Source organism: Python bivittatus, unplaced genomic scaffold (assembly GCF_059951505.1).
Source record: "Python bivittatus isolate LINGU-HERP-01145 unplaced genomic scaffold, Pbiv_v1 ctg000020_np1212, whole genome shotgun sequence".
Classification (NCBI taxonomy): Eukaryota; Metazoa; Chordata; class Lepidosauria; order Squamata; family Pythonidae; genus Python; species Python bivittatus.
Window position 1 is genome coordinate 18,618,547 of NW_028277030.1, and position 16,464 is coordinate 18,635,010.

The 16,464-nt window shown below is 39.4% G+C and overlaps 1 protein-coding gene across 5 annotated transcripts in view; it reads left to right on the forward strand.

Moving 5' to 3' along the window:
• Positions 1-16,464, forward strand: part of ATAD2B (ATPase family AAA domain containing 2B) — an 84,792-nt gene that overhangs the window by 65,401 nt on the left and 2,927 nt on the right. For 4 of the 5 annotated variants that reach the window (XM_025170351.2, XM_007433979.3, XM_025170353.2 and 1 more), the window contains exons 23-26: positions 586-708; positions 6,939-7,076; positions 12,710-13,390; positions 14,199-14,302. In XM_025170351.2, the coding sequence (XP_025026119.2) occupies positions 586-708; positions 6,939-7,076; positions 12,710-13,390; positions 14,199-14,302 (1,046 nt within the window). The remainder of the gene's footprint in view (positions 1-585; positions 709-6,938; positions 7,077-12,709; positions 13,391-14,198; positions 14,303-16,464) is intronic. The other variant, XM_025170352.2, reaches the window with a different exon arrangement.

Genomic DNA, 16,464 nt, shown 5'->3' on the forward strand with positions numbered 1-16,464 from the left:
AACATCCTTTCAGTGGAAATAGATGAATAGAAGAAAAGAAGACTAGGGATGGGGTAGTGGAAGGAGTAGATGCTGTGAGAAGGGGGAAAAAGAGAATGGGGGGGGGCGGAGAAAAACAGAATAGACATGAGGGGAGGGGAAGACATGATATGACAGCAAATAGTAACATTAAGTTTACCAGGCCAGCCATCAATTCCAAGCAGCAACTGATCTTCAGGCTAATCTTCAGAGGTATCCCTCATTTTCAGCTTTGGGTTTGTAGCCAGTAACACATCTTGCCCATCTTTTGTTTTCAACAGCTTTTTCTATCTTTGAAATGGTTCTTCTCTCCAAATTTCCAGATACTTATTTGGAGAAAAACTTGGTTGTCTTTCTAATTACATTATGCTTGCTATGTGACTCCTGCTAGAAGTATGATTTATTTAATCACTTAATTGCAGTGTGATGTGAATTTATCACTTTTTTCTATATTTATACTACTCCCTGGGCACTCCTGGGGCAAAAATTATTACAAATTTAAAAAGCAACAAAAATGTGTTTGTGTGAGTTATGATACTACAAAATTGTATTATACTCCTTTTGTAGATAAAATTATTAGACACAGAGCCTGTACTCTGAAGGATACTGCACATGCTATCATTGCTGCTGAATTGGACCCAGAATTCAATAAAATGTGTGAAGAAATTAAGGAAGCAAGAAAAAAAAGAGGTATTGTCATCTTATTTTTTACTTTATATCATTGCTGCAACAGTGAAAATATATAAATATCATTGAATTCTTGATGGATTGTCTCTAATGAATCTCTTGTCAGAAAAAAGACTTTTTGAACTGAATTTTTTTTGATTTACGTTATTTTGATTTGGAGAGTGGATCCTTTAAATCCAATTTGTAAATATAATACTGTTTGTATGAACCCCATTTCTCAGTTGTAACTCTAAAGTTACAATGGTGCTGAACAAATGGTAGTTATGCCCGGTCCCTTCAACTCCTTCCACCCGCCTATCTCCCCCCCATCTCTGCCCTTTTGGCCGCCCTGCACTCCACCACCCCTGCACTCTGCTGGCCCTGCCCCCATTGCCACTCCAGCTCACCTTAGCTGTTTTCTTCCTCCCGCTGCTAATGAGGAGAACCTGGCCTAGCCCTTTGTGAGGCAGCTGCTGGCCGCACCAGGCGTTCTTCCCGAGGCTGCACGCACCCCTGTCCAAATCGCATGTGGTCTTCTCGCAGGGCTTTGAGGCCTTCCAAAGCCTTGTGAGAAGGCACATGCAATTTGGACAGAGCCAGCAGAGATCAGAGTGGCAGGGCTGGCAGAGGCGGCAGAGTACAGGAAGGCCAAAAGGGTGGAGATTGGGGGGAGATAGGCGGATGGGTGGAGTTGAAGAGGAGGTGGTCCCTTATGTTACTGAAGCTCAGGGCTGGAAGGGACCAAGCCAGGAATGGCTTGGATTGGGGTGGGTCCTTGCCTAATGACTGGATGGGATTCAGTTAATGATGGCAACTGGGACTGCCGGGATTGCCATCACTAAGTGAAGCAGTCACGTGACATCATGCTTTAAGACCACATTGGAAGACAATATATGTAGCTCAGGGTTGAACTGTGGAGTCCTTGGGGTTCTCTGAGCTTGGTTGTTTTCTTGCAAACGTTTCATTACCCGGCTAGGTAACATCACTGAAGATATTACCTAGCCGGGTAATGAAACGTTTGCAAGAAAACAACCAAGCTCAGAGAACCCCAAGGACTCCACAAGACCACATTGCTTAGCAACAGAAATTCTAGTCCCAATTACCATCATTAACTGAGGACTACCTGTACTCCTGCCTCCTATTTTTCCCACAACAGCAAGCCTATGAGGTGGGTTGGGCTGAGTGAGAGTGACTGGTTTATTCTCTGTGACTGCTGGAAGACTAAACAAATTAATAATCATGCTTATTTCGGCGCCACCTTAAATAATGGTTTTAGAATATATGAATCAACTTGTAAGTTGAATATTTAAATTCAAATAACTCCAACTTGCAGAAAAAATCCATTTGTCCCAGGAAATGCTGCTTAGAAAACACAAATGAGATATATCCTCTTGGAACAAGAAATCTGAAGAGTGTTGTTACCGTGCCCTGCTCAAGTCATCTTATAACTTGAGTATTCCTTTTCATTTGTTTAGGTACTTAGAAGAACAGACTTGTGGGCATTTTTGCAATTTTATATTTTTGTTCCACAAATATGCTTTCAGCTGTAGACCCAGTTAAAGAATAGATTTTTAGCTTCTTCATAAGTGGCTTTTGCAAAACCAGATATAATTATATCTGTTTAGCTGATAATATATTTGAATAAACACTGGAACTGTTTTAACCTTTAGCTTTTTCTGTAGCACTAGGCATTGATAGCTGTGAATATATACAGAGCATTTGGAAAGTATTCAGACCCCCTTCACTTTTTTCAATTTTGTTATGTTGCAGCCTGATACTACAATCATTCAAATTCACTTTTTTTCTCATTAATCTACACTCAGTACCCCATAATGACAAAGTGAAAACAGAATTTTAGACATGTTTGCAAATGTATGAAAAAGGAAAAACTGAAATATCATATTGACCAAAGTATTCAGACCCTTTGCAACAACACTTGAAATTTACCTCAGGTGCCTCTTGATAGTTGCTGAGCTGTTTCTACACCTTGTTTGGAGTCCACCTGTGGTGAATTAAATTGATTGGGCATGATTTGGAAAGGCACACACCTCTCTACAGAAGGCCTCACAGCTGACAATGCATACTGTATCAGAGCAAAAGCCATGAGGTCAAAGGATCTGCCTGCAGAGGTCAAAGGATCTGCCTACAGAGCTCAGAGACAGAATTATTGCAAGGTACAATTCTGGGGAAGGCTACAAAAAAAATTCTGCACTGAAGGTTCCCAAGAGCACAGTGTTCTCCATAATTCTCAAATGGAAGACGTTTGGCACAACCAGGGCTCTTCCAAGAGTTGGTCGCCCAGCCAAACTGAGCAATCGGGGGAGAAGAGCCTTAGTAAGAGAGGTGACCAAGAACCCGATGGTCACTCTGACTGAGCTCCAGAGATCCTGTGTGGAGATGGAATAAAGTTCCAGAAGGACAACCATCACTGCAGCCCTCCACCGATCTGGGCTTTCTGGCAGAGTGGCTAGACGGAAGCCTCTCCTCAGTGCAAAAGACATGAAAGCCCGCTTGGAGTTTGCAAAAAAGCACCTGAAGGACTCTTGGACTGTGAGGAACAAGATTCTCTGATGAAACCAAGATTGAACTGTTTAGCCTCAGTTCTAAACGTTATGTCTGGAGGAAACCAGGCACGCCTCATCACCTGCCCAATACCATCCCAACGGTGAAGCGTGGTGGCAGCATCATGCTGTGGGGGTATTTTTCAGCAACAGGGACTGGGAGACTGGTCAGGGTTGGGGGAAAGTTGAATGGAGCAAAGGACAGAGATATCCTCAATGAAAGCCTGTTCCACAGCGCTCAGGACCTCAGACTGGGCTGAAGGTTCACTTTCCAACATGACAACGATCCTAAGTGCACAGCCAAGACAACGCAGGAATGGCTTAGGGACAACTCTGTGAATGTCCTAGAGTGGCCCAGCCGGAGCCCTGACTTGAACTCTATTGAATATCTCTGGAGAGACCTGGAAATGGCTGTCCACTGACAGTCCCCATCCAACCTGATTGAGCTTGAGAGGATTTGCAAAGAAGAATGGCAGAAAATCCCCCAATCCAGGTGGGCAAAGCTTGTTGCATCATACCGAAAAAGACTCGAGGCTGTAATTGCCTCCAAAGGTGCTTCAACAAAGTACTGAGTAAAGGGTCTGAATACTTATGCCAATGTGATATTTCAGTTTTTCCATTTTATAAATTCACAGACATTTCTAAAATTCTGTTTTTACTTTGTCATTACGGGGTACTGAGTGTAGATTAATGGGGAAAAAATGAATTTGAATGATTGTAGTATCAGGCTACAACGTAACAAAATTGAAAAAAGTGAAGGGGGTCTGAATACTTTCGGAATGCACTGTATCTGATCGGGTCAGCTGGCTTCTGCCCTCCACTCCACAGTCCCCTCCAACGGCTGTTGCTCTTTGAAGTATAGTGTGTTCTCAGCCTTTGCAGCCTTCGCTAACCAGAGAGACAAACATAAAATAATCCATAGCTTGTTTTAGTTTTGTTCCTTTGGTTCACAGCAGGTAGAAGCTACAGGCAAATGGCACAGTAATTGTTACATAAACTAGGACTGTAGGAAAAGGCTCAAGGAATCTTAAAATGAGCTAGCAATGGCCGTAGAGGAGTTGTAGGGAAGAGGAGACTGGTAGGGTCAGGCACATTCATTATTAAACATAAGCCATGTTTGTTGTGTCAACTGAACAACATTTTAACCTTAGGCCATTTAACATATCATGGGGTAATATCCAAGATCCATCAACAGAATAGGATGGATGAAATATATTTTTGCTACATCTTTCCCCCTGTGCCCTCAGAAACTTCTCCAAGGAAAAGCCAAACATCTAAAGTGAAAGGAGAGTATATTCTAATGGATAATTGCATGGAAGCATGTTCTTACAAAAGGTGTTTCTTATTTTTTAACACCATCCTTCCCTCTCAGTTCATTGAGCTGTATATTCTATTCCCTTTAGCATGGACCCTTGCCATTTGGGGTGGGAATGGGGAACTACAAGAAGCATGAGGCAGAAGAATGCCTTTTTGTTTCCCTTCTGCTCACAGATGTTGAATCCTATCCATTGCGCAATTATAGCAAACCATTAATCATGTGCCATAATTAGTTATTAATTATAAATAGTATAGAATGGTATTTTATACATTTGAAAACATTATAGCCATTTTCTTTGATACAGGCATTTAAAAATCTGTTACATTTGCAGGAGAACAGAGATAATTTTATTAAGCTTAAAAAGATCAGTAGTAAAATTTTAAAGACTTTATGATCATCCATATAAAAGTGCTAGAATTTGAGTTAGAATACTGAATAATAATATAAAGTAGCAGATTAATGCAGTATGCCATCAGCAAAACCACTTATTGGTCTGAAATTAACAGAATTGTTTTTTAGGATTATATATATGACAAAAGTCCTGCTTCTAAGGATGCCTATGTATGTGAAAGTGAAGAAGGCATCCTTTATGACAATGTTCCTCTTCCCTCCATGTCATAATGAATCAGTGGGAACTGGTGTGTATAAACGAATGAGAGAATGCTTGGAGGATCAGTTGAGAAAGGGGAAGCAGAGCAAATAATCATTTCCCAATTACTTCCTTAGAGTCATAGAGTTGGAAGGGACCTAAGATGTCATCAAGTCCAACCTCCTGCACACTGCAGGTTTCACTATACCTTCCCCAGTATATAACTATCCATCCTATATTTGAAGACCTCCAGTGAAGGGGAAGAAACACTCCATGCAGTAACCTGCTCCACTGATTGACAACTCTTATTGTCAAGAAGTTCTTCCTAATGTTTAATCTGTATCTACATCCTTGGTGCTTCATCCCATTAATTCTAGTCTTACCCTCTGGAGCAGAGTGTTGACTCAGTAACAACTCTAAAGTTACAACAGTGTAACTTTAAAAGCCAGTCACCCAGCTGGCTTTTATGCCTCAGGGAGGCCTAGAACTCAACAATCTCCTGGCTTCTAGGCCAGCACCTTCACCACTGGCTCTCAATATTCTGTTATATTAATGTAATCTCTACAAGAGTGTCCTGACTGCATAGTTTCAGACTGGATTTTTGCTCAGCCATAAATTCTTATGGGTAATCTGAGCATATTTCTCATCATTCTTGATTGACCTTCCCTAAAATTGTAGTAGCAACCTCCCTGAGATGGGGGAAAAGAGAAAAGAGCTATAAAATATACTGCAAGCCATTGATGCTACAGGAGTTATAATTAAAATAAATACATACTGTTCTTTGCTTTCATCCTTAATTGTATTTTAAGTTACTTATTGAAAAATAATCCACGGAAAAGCACTTGTGTGCATCCTTTAGTGTAACATTTAGATAGCAGCGTATATGGTTTAAAGAAAAACATTGAGTTGAATGTACCTTAATTTAAGGTCTGTTGAAACCAGGGGGATTTAAATTAGTCATGACTAACTTGTCCTATTGATTTCTAAGGATTAAAGCATAATTAATTCACTTTCTAGAGAAGCTGAACAACTTTGAGCATAATTTATTGTTAAAATGAAATGGTATTTGGGCCTTAATGGTGCATTAACAGGTAGCATAGTTCTGTCCACATTTCTCTGGAAAATAACTTTTCACAGGACTTCCTCATAGAAGTTAAGTTATAAATCATATAGTGTTGTGCTAGAACCAGACATTACTCTGAAATGACTTGATTATTTTACATAAACAATCCCATTCTCAGTTTTATCCTCATGTTCAATATTGGGATAATATTTTATCCTTGGTGTTGTAGAAAGGATTATAGCGCAATTATAGGCGGAGGGGAGGCATGTTGGGGGTCCCATTAGCCAGGGAGTGTCGTTGGGTGGGACCTAGGAAGAAAGTCTTTTCTGCCGTGGCCCCTGCCCTGTGGAACATCATTCCCTCCGAGGTGAGGCTGGCTCCAACCCTGCTGGCCTTCCGGAAGGCCCTTAAAATAGGGTTTTGTCAACTAGCTTGGGGATCCCATGATAGAGTAGAGCCTGCTAGATGGCTGCATGCAATACACTCTCTGTATGTTTTGCTGCCATTTTATTTTTTTTACTTGTTTTTATCTTGAAGCTCTATGTTGGATGCTTTCATTTGTTGGAGCAAGTAAATGTTCTTGATGTAAATCTTTGTTTTGAATAAATCTGTGTTTAGTTAACTGTTGGGTGGTTTCTAATGTAGTATTCCAGCAGCTTTCCAAAACTTGGCTGGTTAATACTGCTTGGATTATTGAAATGTGTGTTTACCTTCTATGCACAGGCTTATCAGTTATAGCAGAGCAAACAAATCCTCATGGTTCCACTGTGCACAAAACAGAAACCAGAGTTGAAGAGGCATTCCTGAACCGGCAAAAAAATGCAATGACAGTTTGGCACAATTCTGCAAACAAATGTGCGTGTGAGTATTTCAGATTATTTTGTCTGACCAGAAGTCTCTATGAGCTTATAATGTGAAAGACTCTTGTTCTCTTCTCTTTCTTTTCATCTTCCTCCTCCTTTTTCACCACCATTTCTGTCTCCACCTCTTAGATTGCTTTAAAAGCAGTTTTATTAGCCTTTAAAAACCTTCATTGAATATAAAGTTCTCACGTGTGTAGAAGAGGTCAATTTTCAACTATATGAGTACAGACAATCCCTGGGTAAAGAACAAGATCTGTTCCTAAGTCTGTCTAACTCAAATTTGCATGTAAGTCAGAACTCGTACTTACAAATGGGTGCCTATTACTAAAAATGGCATACGGTGTTCTCCCTTGAGCTGACGAATCATTGAAGCTATGCATTGTTTTCATGAACCACTGAAAACTGCTGAAAACAGCCTGTATATTAAAAACACACAGCTTCAGCAGTTCATGAAAACATTGCATGGCTTCAGCAGTTTGTTGGCTCAAGAATCAGTATCAGAAGCCAATTGAGATACTCCATGGTCAAAATAAAAACATGAAAATATGGAGTGAGAGTCATGATTTTTTTCTTTCCTCTATTCCCCCCAAACTGGTTATTTTTGGGTCTGTTACTAATAAGAACCAAGTACAGCTCTTGTGCATGTACATCCTTTTCTTTCTTGGGATATTGAAGAGATAGGTTTCTTCTGGCTGAGAGTTTTGATGGCTTAAGTGCCCTAGGTAGTGTATCTACAGCTGGATTTGGGAAGTGATTATTGTATTAGCTGGATCCTTTCCAATCTGGATTCAGGCCTGAGTATGGGACACAAACAGCACTGTTCACTCGGTTTGATGACCTGTGTCAGGACTTGGATGGCCTGATGCAATGTCTGAAGGCTGTGAGAGTCTGAATGAGTCAAAACGTGCTGAAATCAGATCTGTGAAAGTTGCTGTTCATAAATTATTGATGTGGTTTGATCTTGGTTCCGAGACTGGCTCTGGACAAGATCACACTCTGCCTAAAAAGGCAGGTCCACAACTTGGGGATTTACCTGGACTTCAAAGCATCTGACTCTAGCAGCAGGTGGAAGTGTGGCAAGGGGGCCTTTGCCCAAATTTGGTTGGTGCACTGGTTGCAGGCCTACCTGGACCAGAATATCCTTATGACAATGATTCATGCCTTTATTGCCTAGTGATTAGACTACTTCAATGAAACATAAATGAGATTGTCTTTGAAAACAACTCAGAAGCTACTGTTGGTACAGAATTCAGTGGACAGGCTTCTAACAGGCAGGAGTTGGTTTAGTAACATTATACCAGCATTCCAATTGCTACATTGACTATAGCTAGGTTTCCAGGTCCAATTCAAGGTGCTGGTTTAATCTACACTGGAAGCACCTATGTACTTGCAGAGCCATGTCTCCTGCTCACATTTAGGCTGTCTTGTGTATTCATCCCCAAAGGAATGGGGGCCTGGACATACCTTCTCAGTAGCAACCTGCATATTATGGACCACCTTGCTCACTCCAGTATGGGGACACCTCCCTCTCCCCATGCTTGCCTTTAGAAAGCAGTTAAAGCAGTTTTGTTCTGTCAAGCTTTTGACACAATTTTATAGATGTGTGCTGCCATCTTAATTCTTTTTAGAATTAATTATGTGTTAATTGATTGTTTAGATTTTTAATTATTATGTATTGTAAACTGTCCTGAATCCTTGCCAGTAGGGCCGTATATAATAATTGTAGTAAGTCAGTAGATATGACCAAGAAATAAATCACTACATTGGCAGAGAAATCAGGAATTTGAATGTATCCCCTTCAGAAATTCTGTCCTAACAAGTGTGAATTGAAAGGCTTTTGAACCTGTTCCTCAGGAGGGGCTCTCCTGAGGGTTGTGACTGGAGGGCCTTAGACCTCTAACTTCCTTTTGATACCATAGGAATGTAAATTGCTAAACTTTTCCTGTTCATACAGGTTTGATATCATGAATTTGTTTGCTGTCTGTAATTCTCATACATTTATTCTTAATAAAACTGTTTTTTAAAAGTCCAGTTCAGCTTCTAGAGAACTAGGAAAATAAACCCTTTTTAAAAAATTGACCTCATAAAGGCCACAAGGGGCATTAGAATGACATCATTGGCAGTAGAGCCATAATGTTTTCTCTGTTGTTAGAGTTTATGGATAGAATTGCTCAAACTATAAATGTGTTAAGCCCAGAAGAAGCTTTTGGAGTTCTAGTCTGAATTAGAAAAAAAAATCCATTAAAGAAAACCAAAACACTATTTTGCCACCCAATTTTAACAGCATGAGCTGGATGGATTCTGGAAGTTGCTTGGGGACCATAGGCTTTGAGAAAGAAACACTATATAGGATATTAGCATGTCTTCATGTTTAAGCAGGATCTACTTATTTTCTCATTTAAATATGGAGATGGCAATGAGGTAGGGAGGAAGTTAGTATATATATGTATGTTGTTAGTTTCCTTGCTTATATTTGATAAAAATGTTGATATTTTCACCCAGCTAATGCACACTATGTATTTTTGAAGACTAAAACATATTTAAAATGCATATATATTTTAGTATAACATATATACTAAAACTCTTGTGTCTGTAACCTTCAGCTGGGTGAAACGGTGTATCATAGGGCAATAATTTTTGAACCAAGGTACCTCAAATGGGCTACCTTACAGAATGCATCCAAAATCCGGGACCCCTTAGTCCCATGGGATTGATATTTGGGAAATTTGTGGTTACTTCACTGCTGTGCTGCCATGGTCAGCCTGGGTCATGTGATCATCATGGGCATATCCCTGACCTTTTTCCTGTCTCCCTCTGTCCCCTGCATCCAGTCGGCTAGTGGCAAGGCCCGATGGGTGAGTGGCGATTGACTGCTTTGGAAATGAGGCAGAAATTTGAAATCTCTTAACAGCAGGGGGCACTGAGGGAAGGATGAGGGAGTGACTTGGATGGCAAGGTAGGGCTGGTGAGGTAGGGCTGGCTGGGGGGGATGAGGTAGGGCTGGTTGGGGGGCGCTGGTAGTCAATGGGTGAGCCCTCTTCCTCCATCAAGGGAGGGGGTCCTTGGGGACATGCTGGAATGGGGAACAGGGGTGCAGTTTTCCTTATGGTTTGTGGCTTCCTTTGTTCCACCTCTCCTCAGCAAAGTGGCAGGCAGTTCCATGGGTCAGCCGAGGAGGAGGAGGAGGTGGTGGTGGCTTCACCGGGGCTCTCCTGAGGGTCGTGAGTGGAGGGCAAATGGTGCAAACCTATATTGTATATGAAAAGGAAGGAAGGAAGGAAGGAAGGAAGGAAGGAAGGAAGGAAGGAAGGAAGGAAGGAAGGAAGGAAGGAAGGAAGGAAGGAGAAGAGAGGAGGGAGGGAGGGAGGGATCCCCAACTTCTTTCCCACCTCCCTCTGTCCCCTGTGCCTAATCGGCTGGTGGCAAGGCCTGATGTGCGAGTGGCAATTAGGTGCTTTGGAACTGAGGCTGAAATTTTAAATCTCTTAATGGCAGTGGGCATTGAGGGAAGGATGAGGGAGTGATTTGGATGCCTGCTGGTGAGATAGGGCTGGCTGGGGGGCGCTGGTGGTTGATAGGTGAACCCTCTTCCTCCCTTGAGGGAGGGGGCCCTTGGGGACATGCCAGAATGAGGAGCAGAGGTGCAGTTTTCCTCACAGTACATGGCTCCCTTTGTTCCACCTCTCCCAGCAAAGTGGCAGGCAGCTCCGTGGGTCAGCTAAGGAGGAGGAGGAGACTTCACCGGAGCTCCTCTGAGGGTCATGAGCGGAGGGCAAATGGTGCAAGCCTATATTATATGTGGAAAGGAAGGGAGGGAAGGAGGAAGGAAGGAAGAGGAAGGAAGGAGGGAAGGAAGCGGGAAGGGAAGGAAGAAGGAAGAGGGGGAGGGAGGGAGGAAGGAAGGAAGAAAGATTTCTGACATTCCCTGCCAGCTTTCCACAACCAGTCAACGGGGAAGCTGGCAACAATTCGTAAGTCACTCCCACTCCCACTGCTTTTTTGCCCTTAGTCATTCTGTTTTTCTGTTTAGGTAAGGAAATATATCTGAAATGATGACCCAGTGGGTCATGAGTTGTCTAGTGTTATGTAGAATTTTTATTTAGTTACGGAACCTAGATTGTTGCTCAATATTGCCAGTAGATGGTGTCAAAAGCACATTACTATGCATTTTTTATTTTGCTGTTTAATTATTTAGTTCACTTGCTGACTCTAGATTACATTTGATGTTGAATTATGATTTGAGCATGTAAAATTGGTGAAATCTCATGGACAGCTATTCTGCTTATGTTTAAGTCTTGAGAATTGTCTTTGCAGAAAGAAAATATTCCATCTTCAGAAATATCCTCTGTAAACAGTGTCCAATAGCCTATTGAGACTTGCAGATATTTCAGTCATGTACAACCTGGCCCATTTGGAAGGACAAAGTTCTAAAAACCTGCTCCCTAAATATTAGAAATATATGCCAACCTTTGCCTCTCTTTTTTCCTTAGCATTGCAAGCCCATTTTCATACCAGAAAGGTAGAAGTTCTTTCTTTTGCAAATGACAACTAATATTCTCAAGATATAGAATTATTTTGTCTTTCTTGCTGGCCTGACAGACTGCAGTTCATATCTTCTTTTTTGTTACATTGTTTAAATTGCTAATATTGATTTTAATGAGGTGCTCTGGCATATGCAAGAACATATAATTTACATATAGAAAGGTTCTGGGTTCAGCTTCTCATGTCTCATGATAGAATGGAATTTTTTTTTAAATTCTGAAGAGGTAGAATGAGAATCATTCGTTTTAGATACTTTCCTAATTGGACTTCCAAGTGGTAGTAGTCAGAATTGTACTTTTAGGAGACTCATTCTAATTTAAAGTCCCAAATTCTGTAATATCTTTGAATCTTAATTTATCAATTAGAAATTGATTTGGTTATTTGATCTCTGTTAATGGCTTTTTTCCTCTGAAGAAAAGCTCTTTTAAGTTTCAGATTACTTCTCCACCCCCATCTCAAGGTGGAATTCTTAAATAGAACCACACAGACAGCATCTGGAATAGAGCTCAACCATAAGATATCTGAGGTTGAAAACTTGTGGCCCTGTTTTGCTACATCTAAAAGATTATTTTTCAGTTAACTTTATTAAAGTTTTCAGTTGCTTTAAAACACACAGCATGGCTGAGAAGGTACTGAACTTTTGACAGGAATTAATCCATTTTTAATTACATTATTACATTTTTGGTAATATTCTTTGATTTGTACTTCATGGATTGGTTTTCAACAGATCATTATTGCAATTATAATTTTTTTAAATGTAAAAACTGCCTCCATCTTCGTTAATCTGCCAAGCTGTTCATTCCTGAGGGCATTTGGGACAGCAGAATAAAATACTTCCATTCAGATGGTTGCTGCAATATTTTGCTTGGACTGATGCATGTAGAATGTTTTTTGATATTTTTAGAATCAAAGGTAGCTTGGATGACCTTAGTGTCACCAAGGCAGGTTGTATTTTAATATTGCAGATAAATGTTCCTGACTTTATTAATATCTTACAGTGCTTTTTAAGCTATGAGTATGTAAAACAAATATTTAAATAGCTAATAATTAAGTATATTAAAAGATACTTTGTCTTTTTTAATGATACAGTTCGATTGAGGAGGAAATCAAGGCGACGTTCACAGTGGGGGAAAGGCATTATTAAAAAGAGAAAAGTGAATAATTTGAAAAAAGATGAAGATGATGCCAAGTTTGCAGATGATGAAAATCAAGGGGAGGATAGTAAACTCCTGGAAAATGGGGAGCTTGAAGGAAGCATAGACTGCACTGAGGAGAACGGAGAGGAAACAGGAGATCTTTCTCTAACAAATGATGAGTCATCTTGCGATGTCATGGATATACATGGAGAACAAAGACTTGATAATGGGACAGTTGGGAAAGAAAATAGCATTCCATCTACAGAAGAGAGCTCCAACGAATCCCTGCTAGTAAATAACAAGGTTATGATGAATGTAGAAAAGTGCTCTAAGGAGGAGTCAGATTCCCAGAGGGACCATTTAAATGGTGAGGCCTCTGAAGGGACACCTCTCCCACCATGTCAGTATAACAAATGTGAATCGTTGAATGCCAGTCTCATTGCTGACATGTCTACACCCAAGCAAATGGCAACAACTGATGACCACCAAAAGAAAAAATCAGAAGCTTCAAATTATAGTCCAGAAGTAGAACACATACTACAGTCTGGTAGTGAGATTTCACAGTGCAGCAATAATGAAAAGAAATCGCCAAGCACAGATATGGAAATTAAAGAAACGGAATCAGATAAAGAAGGTATACAAAATACATACTATTCTTTGTTCTTTTTCTCATCTCGTAATTGAGGTAAATGTATAATAGGATTTCAGAAATGATTTGGAAGAAGTGTTTTGCACAGAAGCCTGAAAAAAGATGAGCACTTGAATGATTAGCAGAAGAGTTGTGCTCCTGCTTCTGGGACGGCTAAAGCTCTTTTATCTGTATCATTTTTAAAGTGTGCACAGCTGTAGTGCAAAATATTTTGCTTAGAATAATTGGTTTATGTTTTGAAGGCAGGATAAACTTTGGCCAAAAATGATTTGAATCAAGATCAACTCATAATGTTGTTAGAGAAATGTAAAACCCAGTTTCTGTATTTTTTTGTAAGCCAACCTATTAGCTGTACAGACGACTCACCCTGTGATGGAAGTATGCTGTGCTGCATACTCTGACTTCCTGAGTGACCTGGTTGTAAAATAAAAAACCTCAGAATATCTGGTCAACTGGAGATATGCATAAACTCAGAAAAAGCAGGGAAGGAAAGGCTTAATCTAGCTTGATTTGAAATTTCATTGTGACGCTCCTCATTCCTATGGAGGGGAATACTGTTTATAAAACCACAAATTACACTAGCTCTGATGATGGGGTGGAGACAGGAAAGTTGATGAAAAATAGCATAAAAGCCATGTTGTCATTGCTTCCATTTTCTACAAGATAGCAAGAATGATTTAAGTCTTTGAGTAGCAGTCTAGACATTTTCATTTAATAAACTTAGTTCTGTTGTTTTGAATGCAGTTGAACAACAGCTTAGAATTGTTATAATCTTATCCATCTTTATTTGCAGGTACATTGAAAAATAAGAAACTTCGTAAAATTGCTTTGACACAGGTTCCAGAGGAGCAGTTAGACCCTGTACCTCCTGTACTCGTTGACCATGTCAGGCTAATGGTAAGGCTGACTATATACAGTCTTATATCTTAATACCAACATTTTGGTTTTTTTTCTTCTGTTCTTCCCAGGTAACTCTGTTACAAAATTAAAAATGTGTGCGGTTCTATTTCACTATACATTTTTAAAATTTATTTACAATCAAAAAGTTCAAAAGCAGGTTACAAATATAATCTAGACTTGACATTAAATAAAACAATTTAACAGATAAAATATTTAATAAATATTACATGATTCACTTAAAAGTCCAACTCATTGATTTGTTACTAAAAACCTTGTTTTTATAGCCAAAGTTAAAAATCTGGCTGTTGCCACTGTGATCTCAGGTTTTTCATCTGCAAGTAAAATTTTTACATACTCAGAAGTCTCCCTTCCTGGTTTAGATTTTAAAATAGGCCAGATAACTTCCTGCTGAAGACACTTATAAAATTCCCAATACAATAAAATATGATCCACTGTTTCAGGATCAGTATCATTACAGGGACAAAATCTTTGAGAGAATGGAATTTTTTGAAATCTACCATATAGCATATTTGATGGCAATACATTTAATCTGGTTTTTGAGAAAGCTATTCTGTATTTACTTAAATATAAGCCATTCAAATAATTAGGGAGTTGAAAAATATATCTGTAATTAATGCCAAAAGTTACAGGTGAACATGATACTTTGGCCTTAGCCATTAATTCCTGTACTGAATTATCCCATAATCTTTGTCTGATACAATGAAATGTTGATGACATACCCCTGGAAAATAATCAGGATCAATGCCAATCTGACTTATCTTTTGAGTCACTTGTTTAAACCATATATCTACAAAAGATTCATTTGCAATTTCCTGAAGCAATCTTTCCTTATTTTTAAAAACATATATTTGCAACCAAAACTGAATAGTGCTTAATCAGGCCTTTGTTTTCAGAGGGCATTGCCCAGTTTCTAAAACAATAACAGAAGTTGGAACACAGCTTGGAACACTTAAAAGACATCTTAAAAATTTTGCCTGCAATTGTGCTATGTTATTTGGACAGAATTGGAACAATTACAATCTGCTTTTAAAATTCCCCCATACACATTTTGTGATTCCAGGTGATTTAAATGCCCGAATTGGCCCTAATAATAAAGCATTGATAGCCAAGTTTCCTTATTTATCTGTCAAACCTTGGGAAAGTGGATTGTATGACAGACTATCTAAAGATTGGAATATTAACTATGCGGGATCTTGTTTAGCCAGTTTTTGTAATAAGTTAAATTTAATAATTTTAAATGGTTCAGTGGCACATGATTATCCTATTTCACTGTATGGTAAATGTATTTCATAAGATCAAGTTGGATCAAATTAATAGTAATTTTGTATTATTGCTCATTTAAAAAAATGGAGGATCTCTTAATATATAGAGGTTAAAGTCTTTCCTCCTAACTTATTTTATATGTAGTTTGTAATTTCAGTGAGTATTCTTACCATCCAAGAGAAACCTGGCAATTAGGCATTGGTGCAACAGAATAAATTCTTCACTGATCCTTTTTTTTAAATTTAGTAGTAGACTTTTTTTCCCCTAATAGCAATTATGATGTCACATGGTCAGCTTACATTTGGCCATAGAGAGAGGTAATTAATGTAATTCAGAATAGTGTCATCATGTAGCTTCTGACTGGGAATCAGCAAACCAATGAGTAGAACAAGAGAAGATGCTGTTTGCTCTCAGTTCTTTTTTTAACACTGAAAATAGTTCACTTCTGAATACTCAAGCCATCCCTATTCCAGATGACAGTGCACTGATATTTAGCATCCTGTGAAGGGATTAAGCATGGTAGCCATGAGAAGAAAAGACTGTGGGAGATATCACAGCACTGTTCAAATACCTGGGAAGGATATGACTGTGAAGGAGGACTTGCATTCCATCACCCTGGATGGCAGGAGATAGTTAGAAGAAGGCAGATTCCAGACAGTAAGAACAAAGAGATTCTGGGCTGTTCTTCAGTGGGTGTGTTCAACTGAACCTAGACAGTCAGTTGTAGGGATGACTTAATCTAGATTTCTGCTCTGAGCGAGGGAATTGGACTTGGAAGCCTAGTTGGTTCCTTCTAAAATAATTACTGTAGAATCCACAAGAATCATAGTAAAAATACTAAAATGTAACTCAAAAAAGCAACTAATAATAAAATG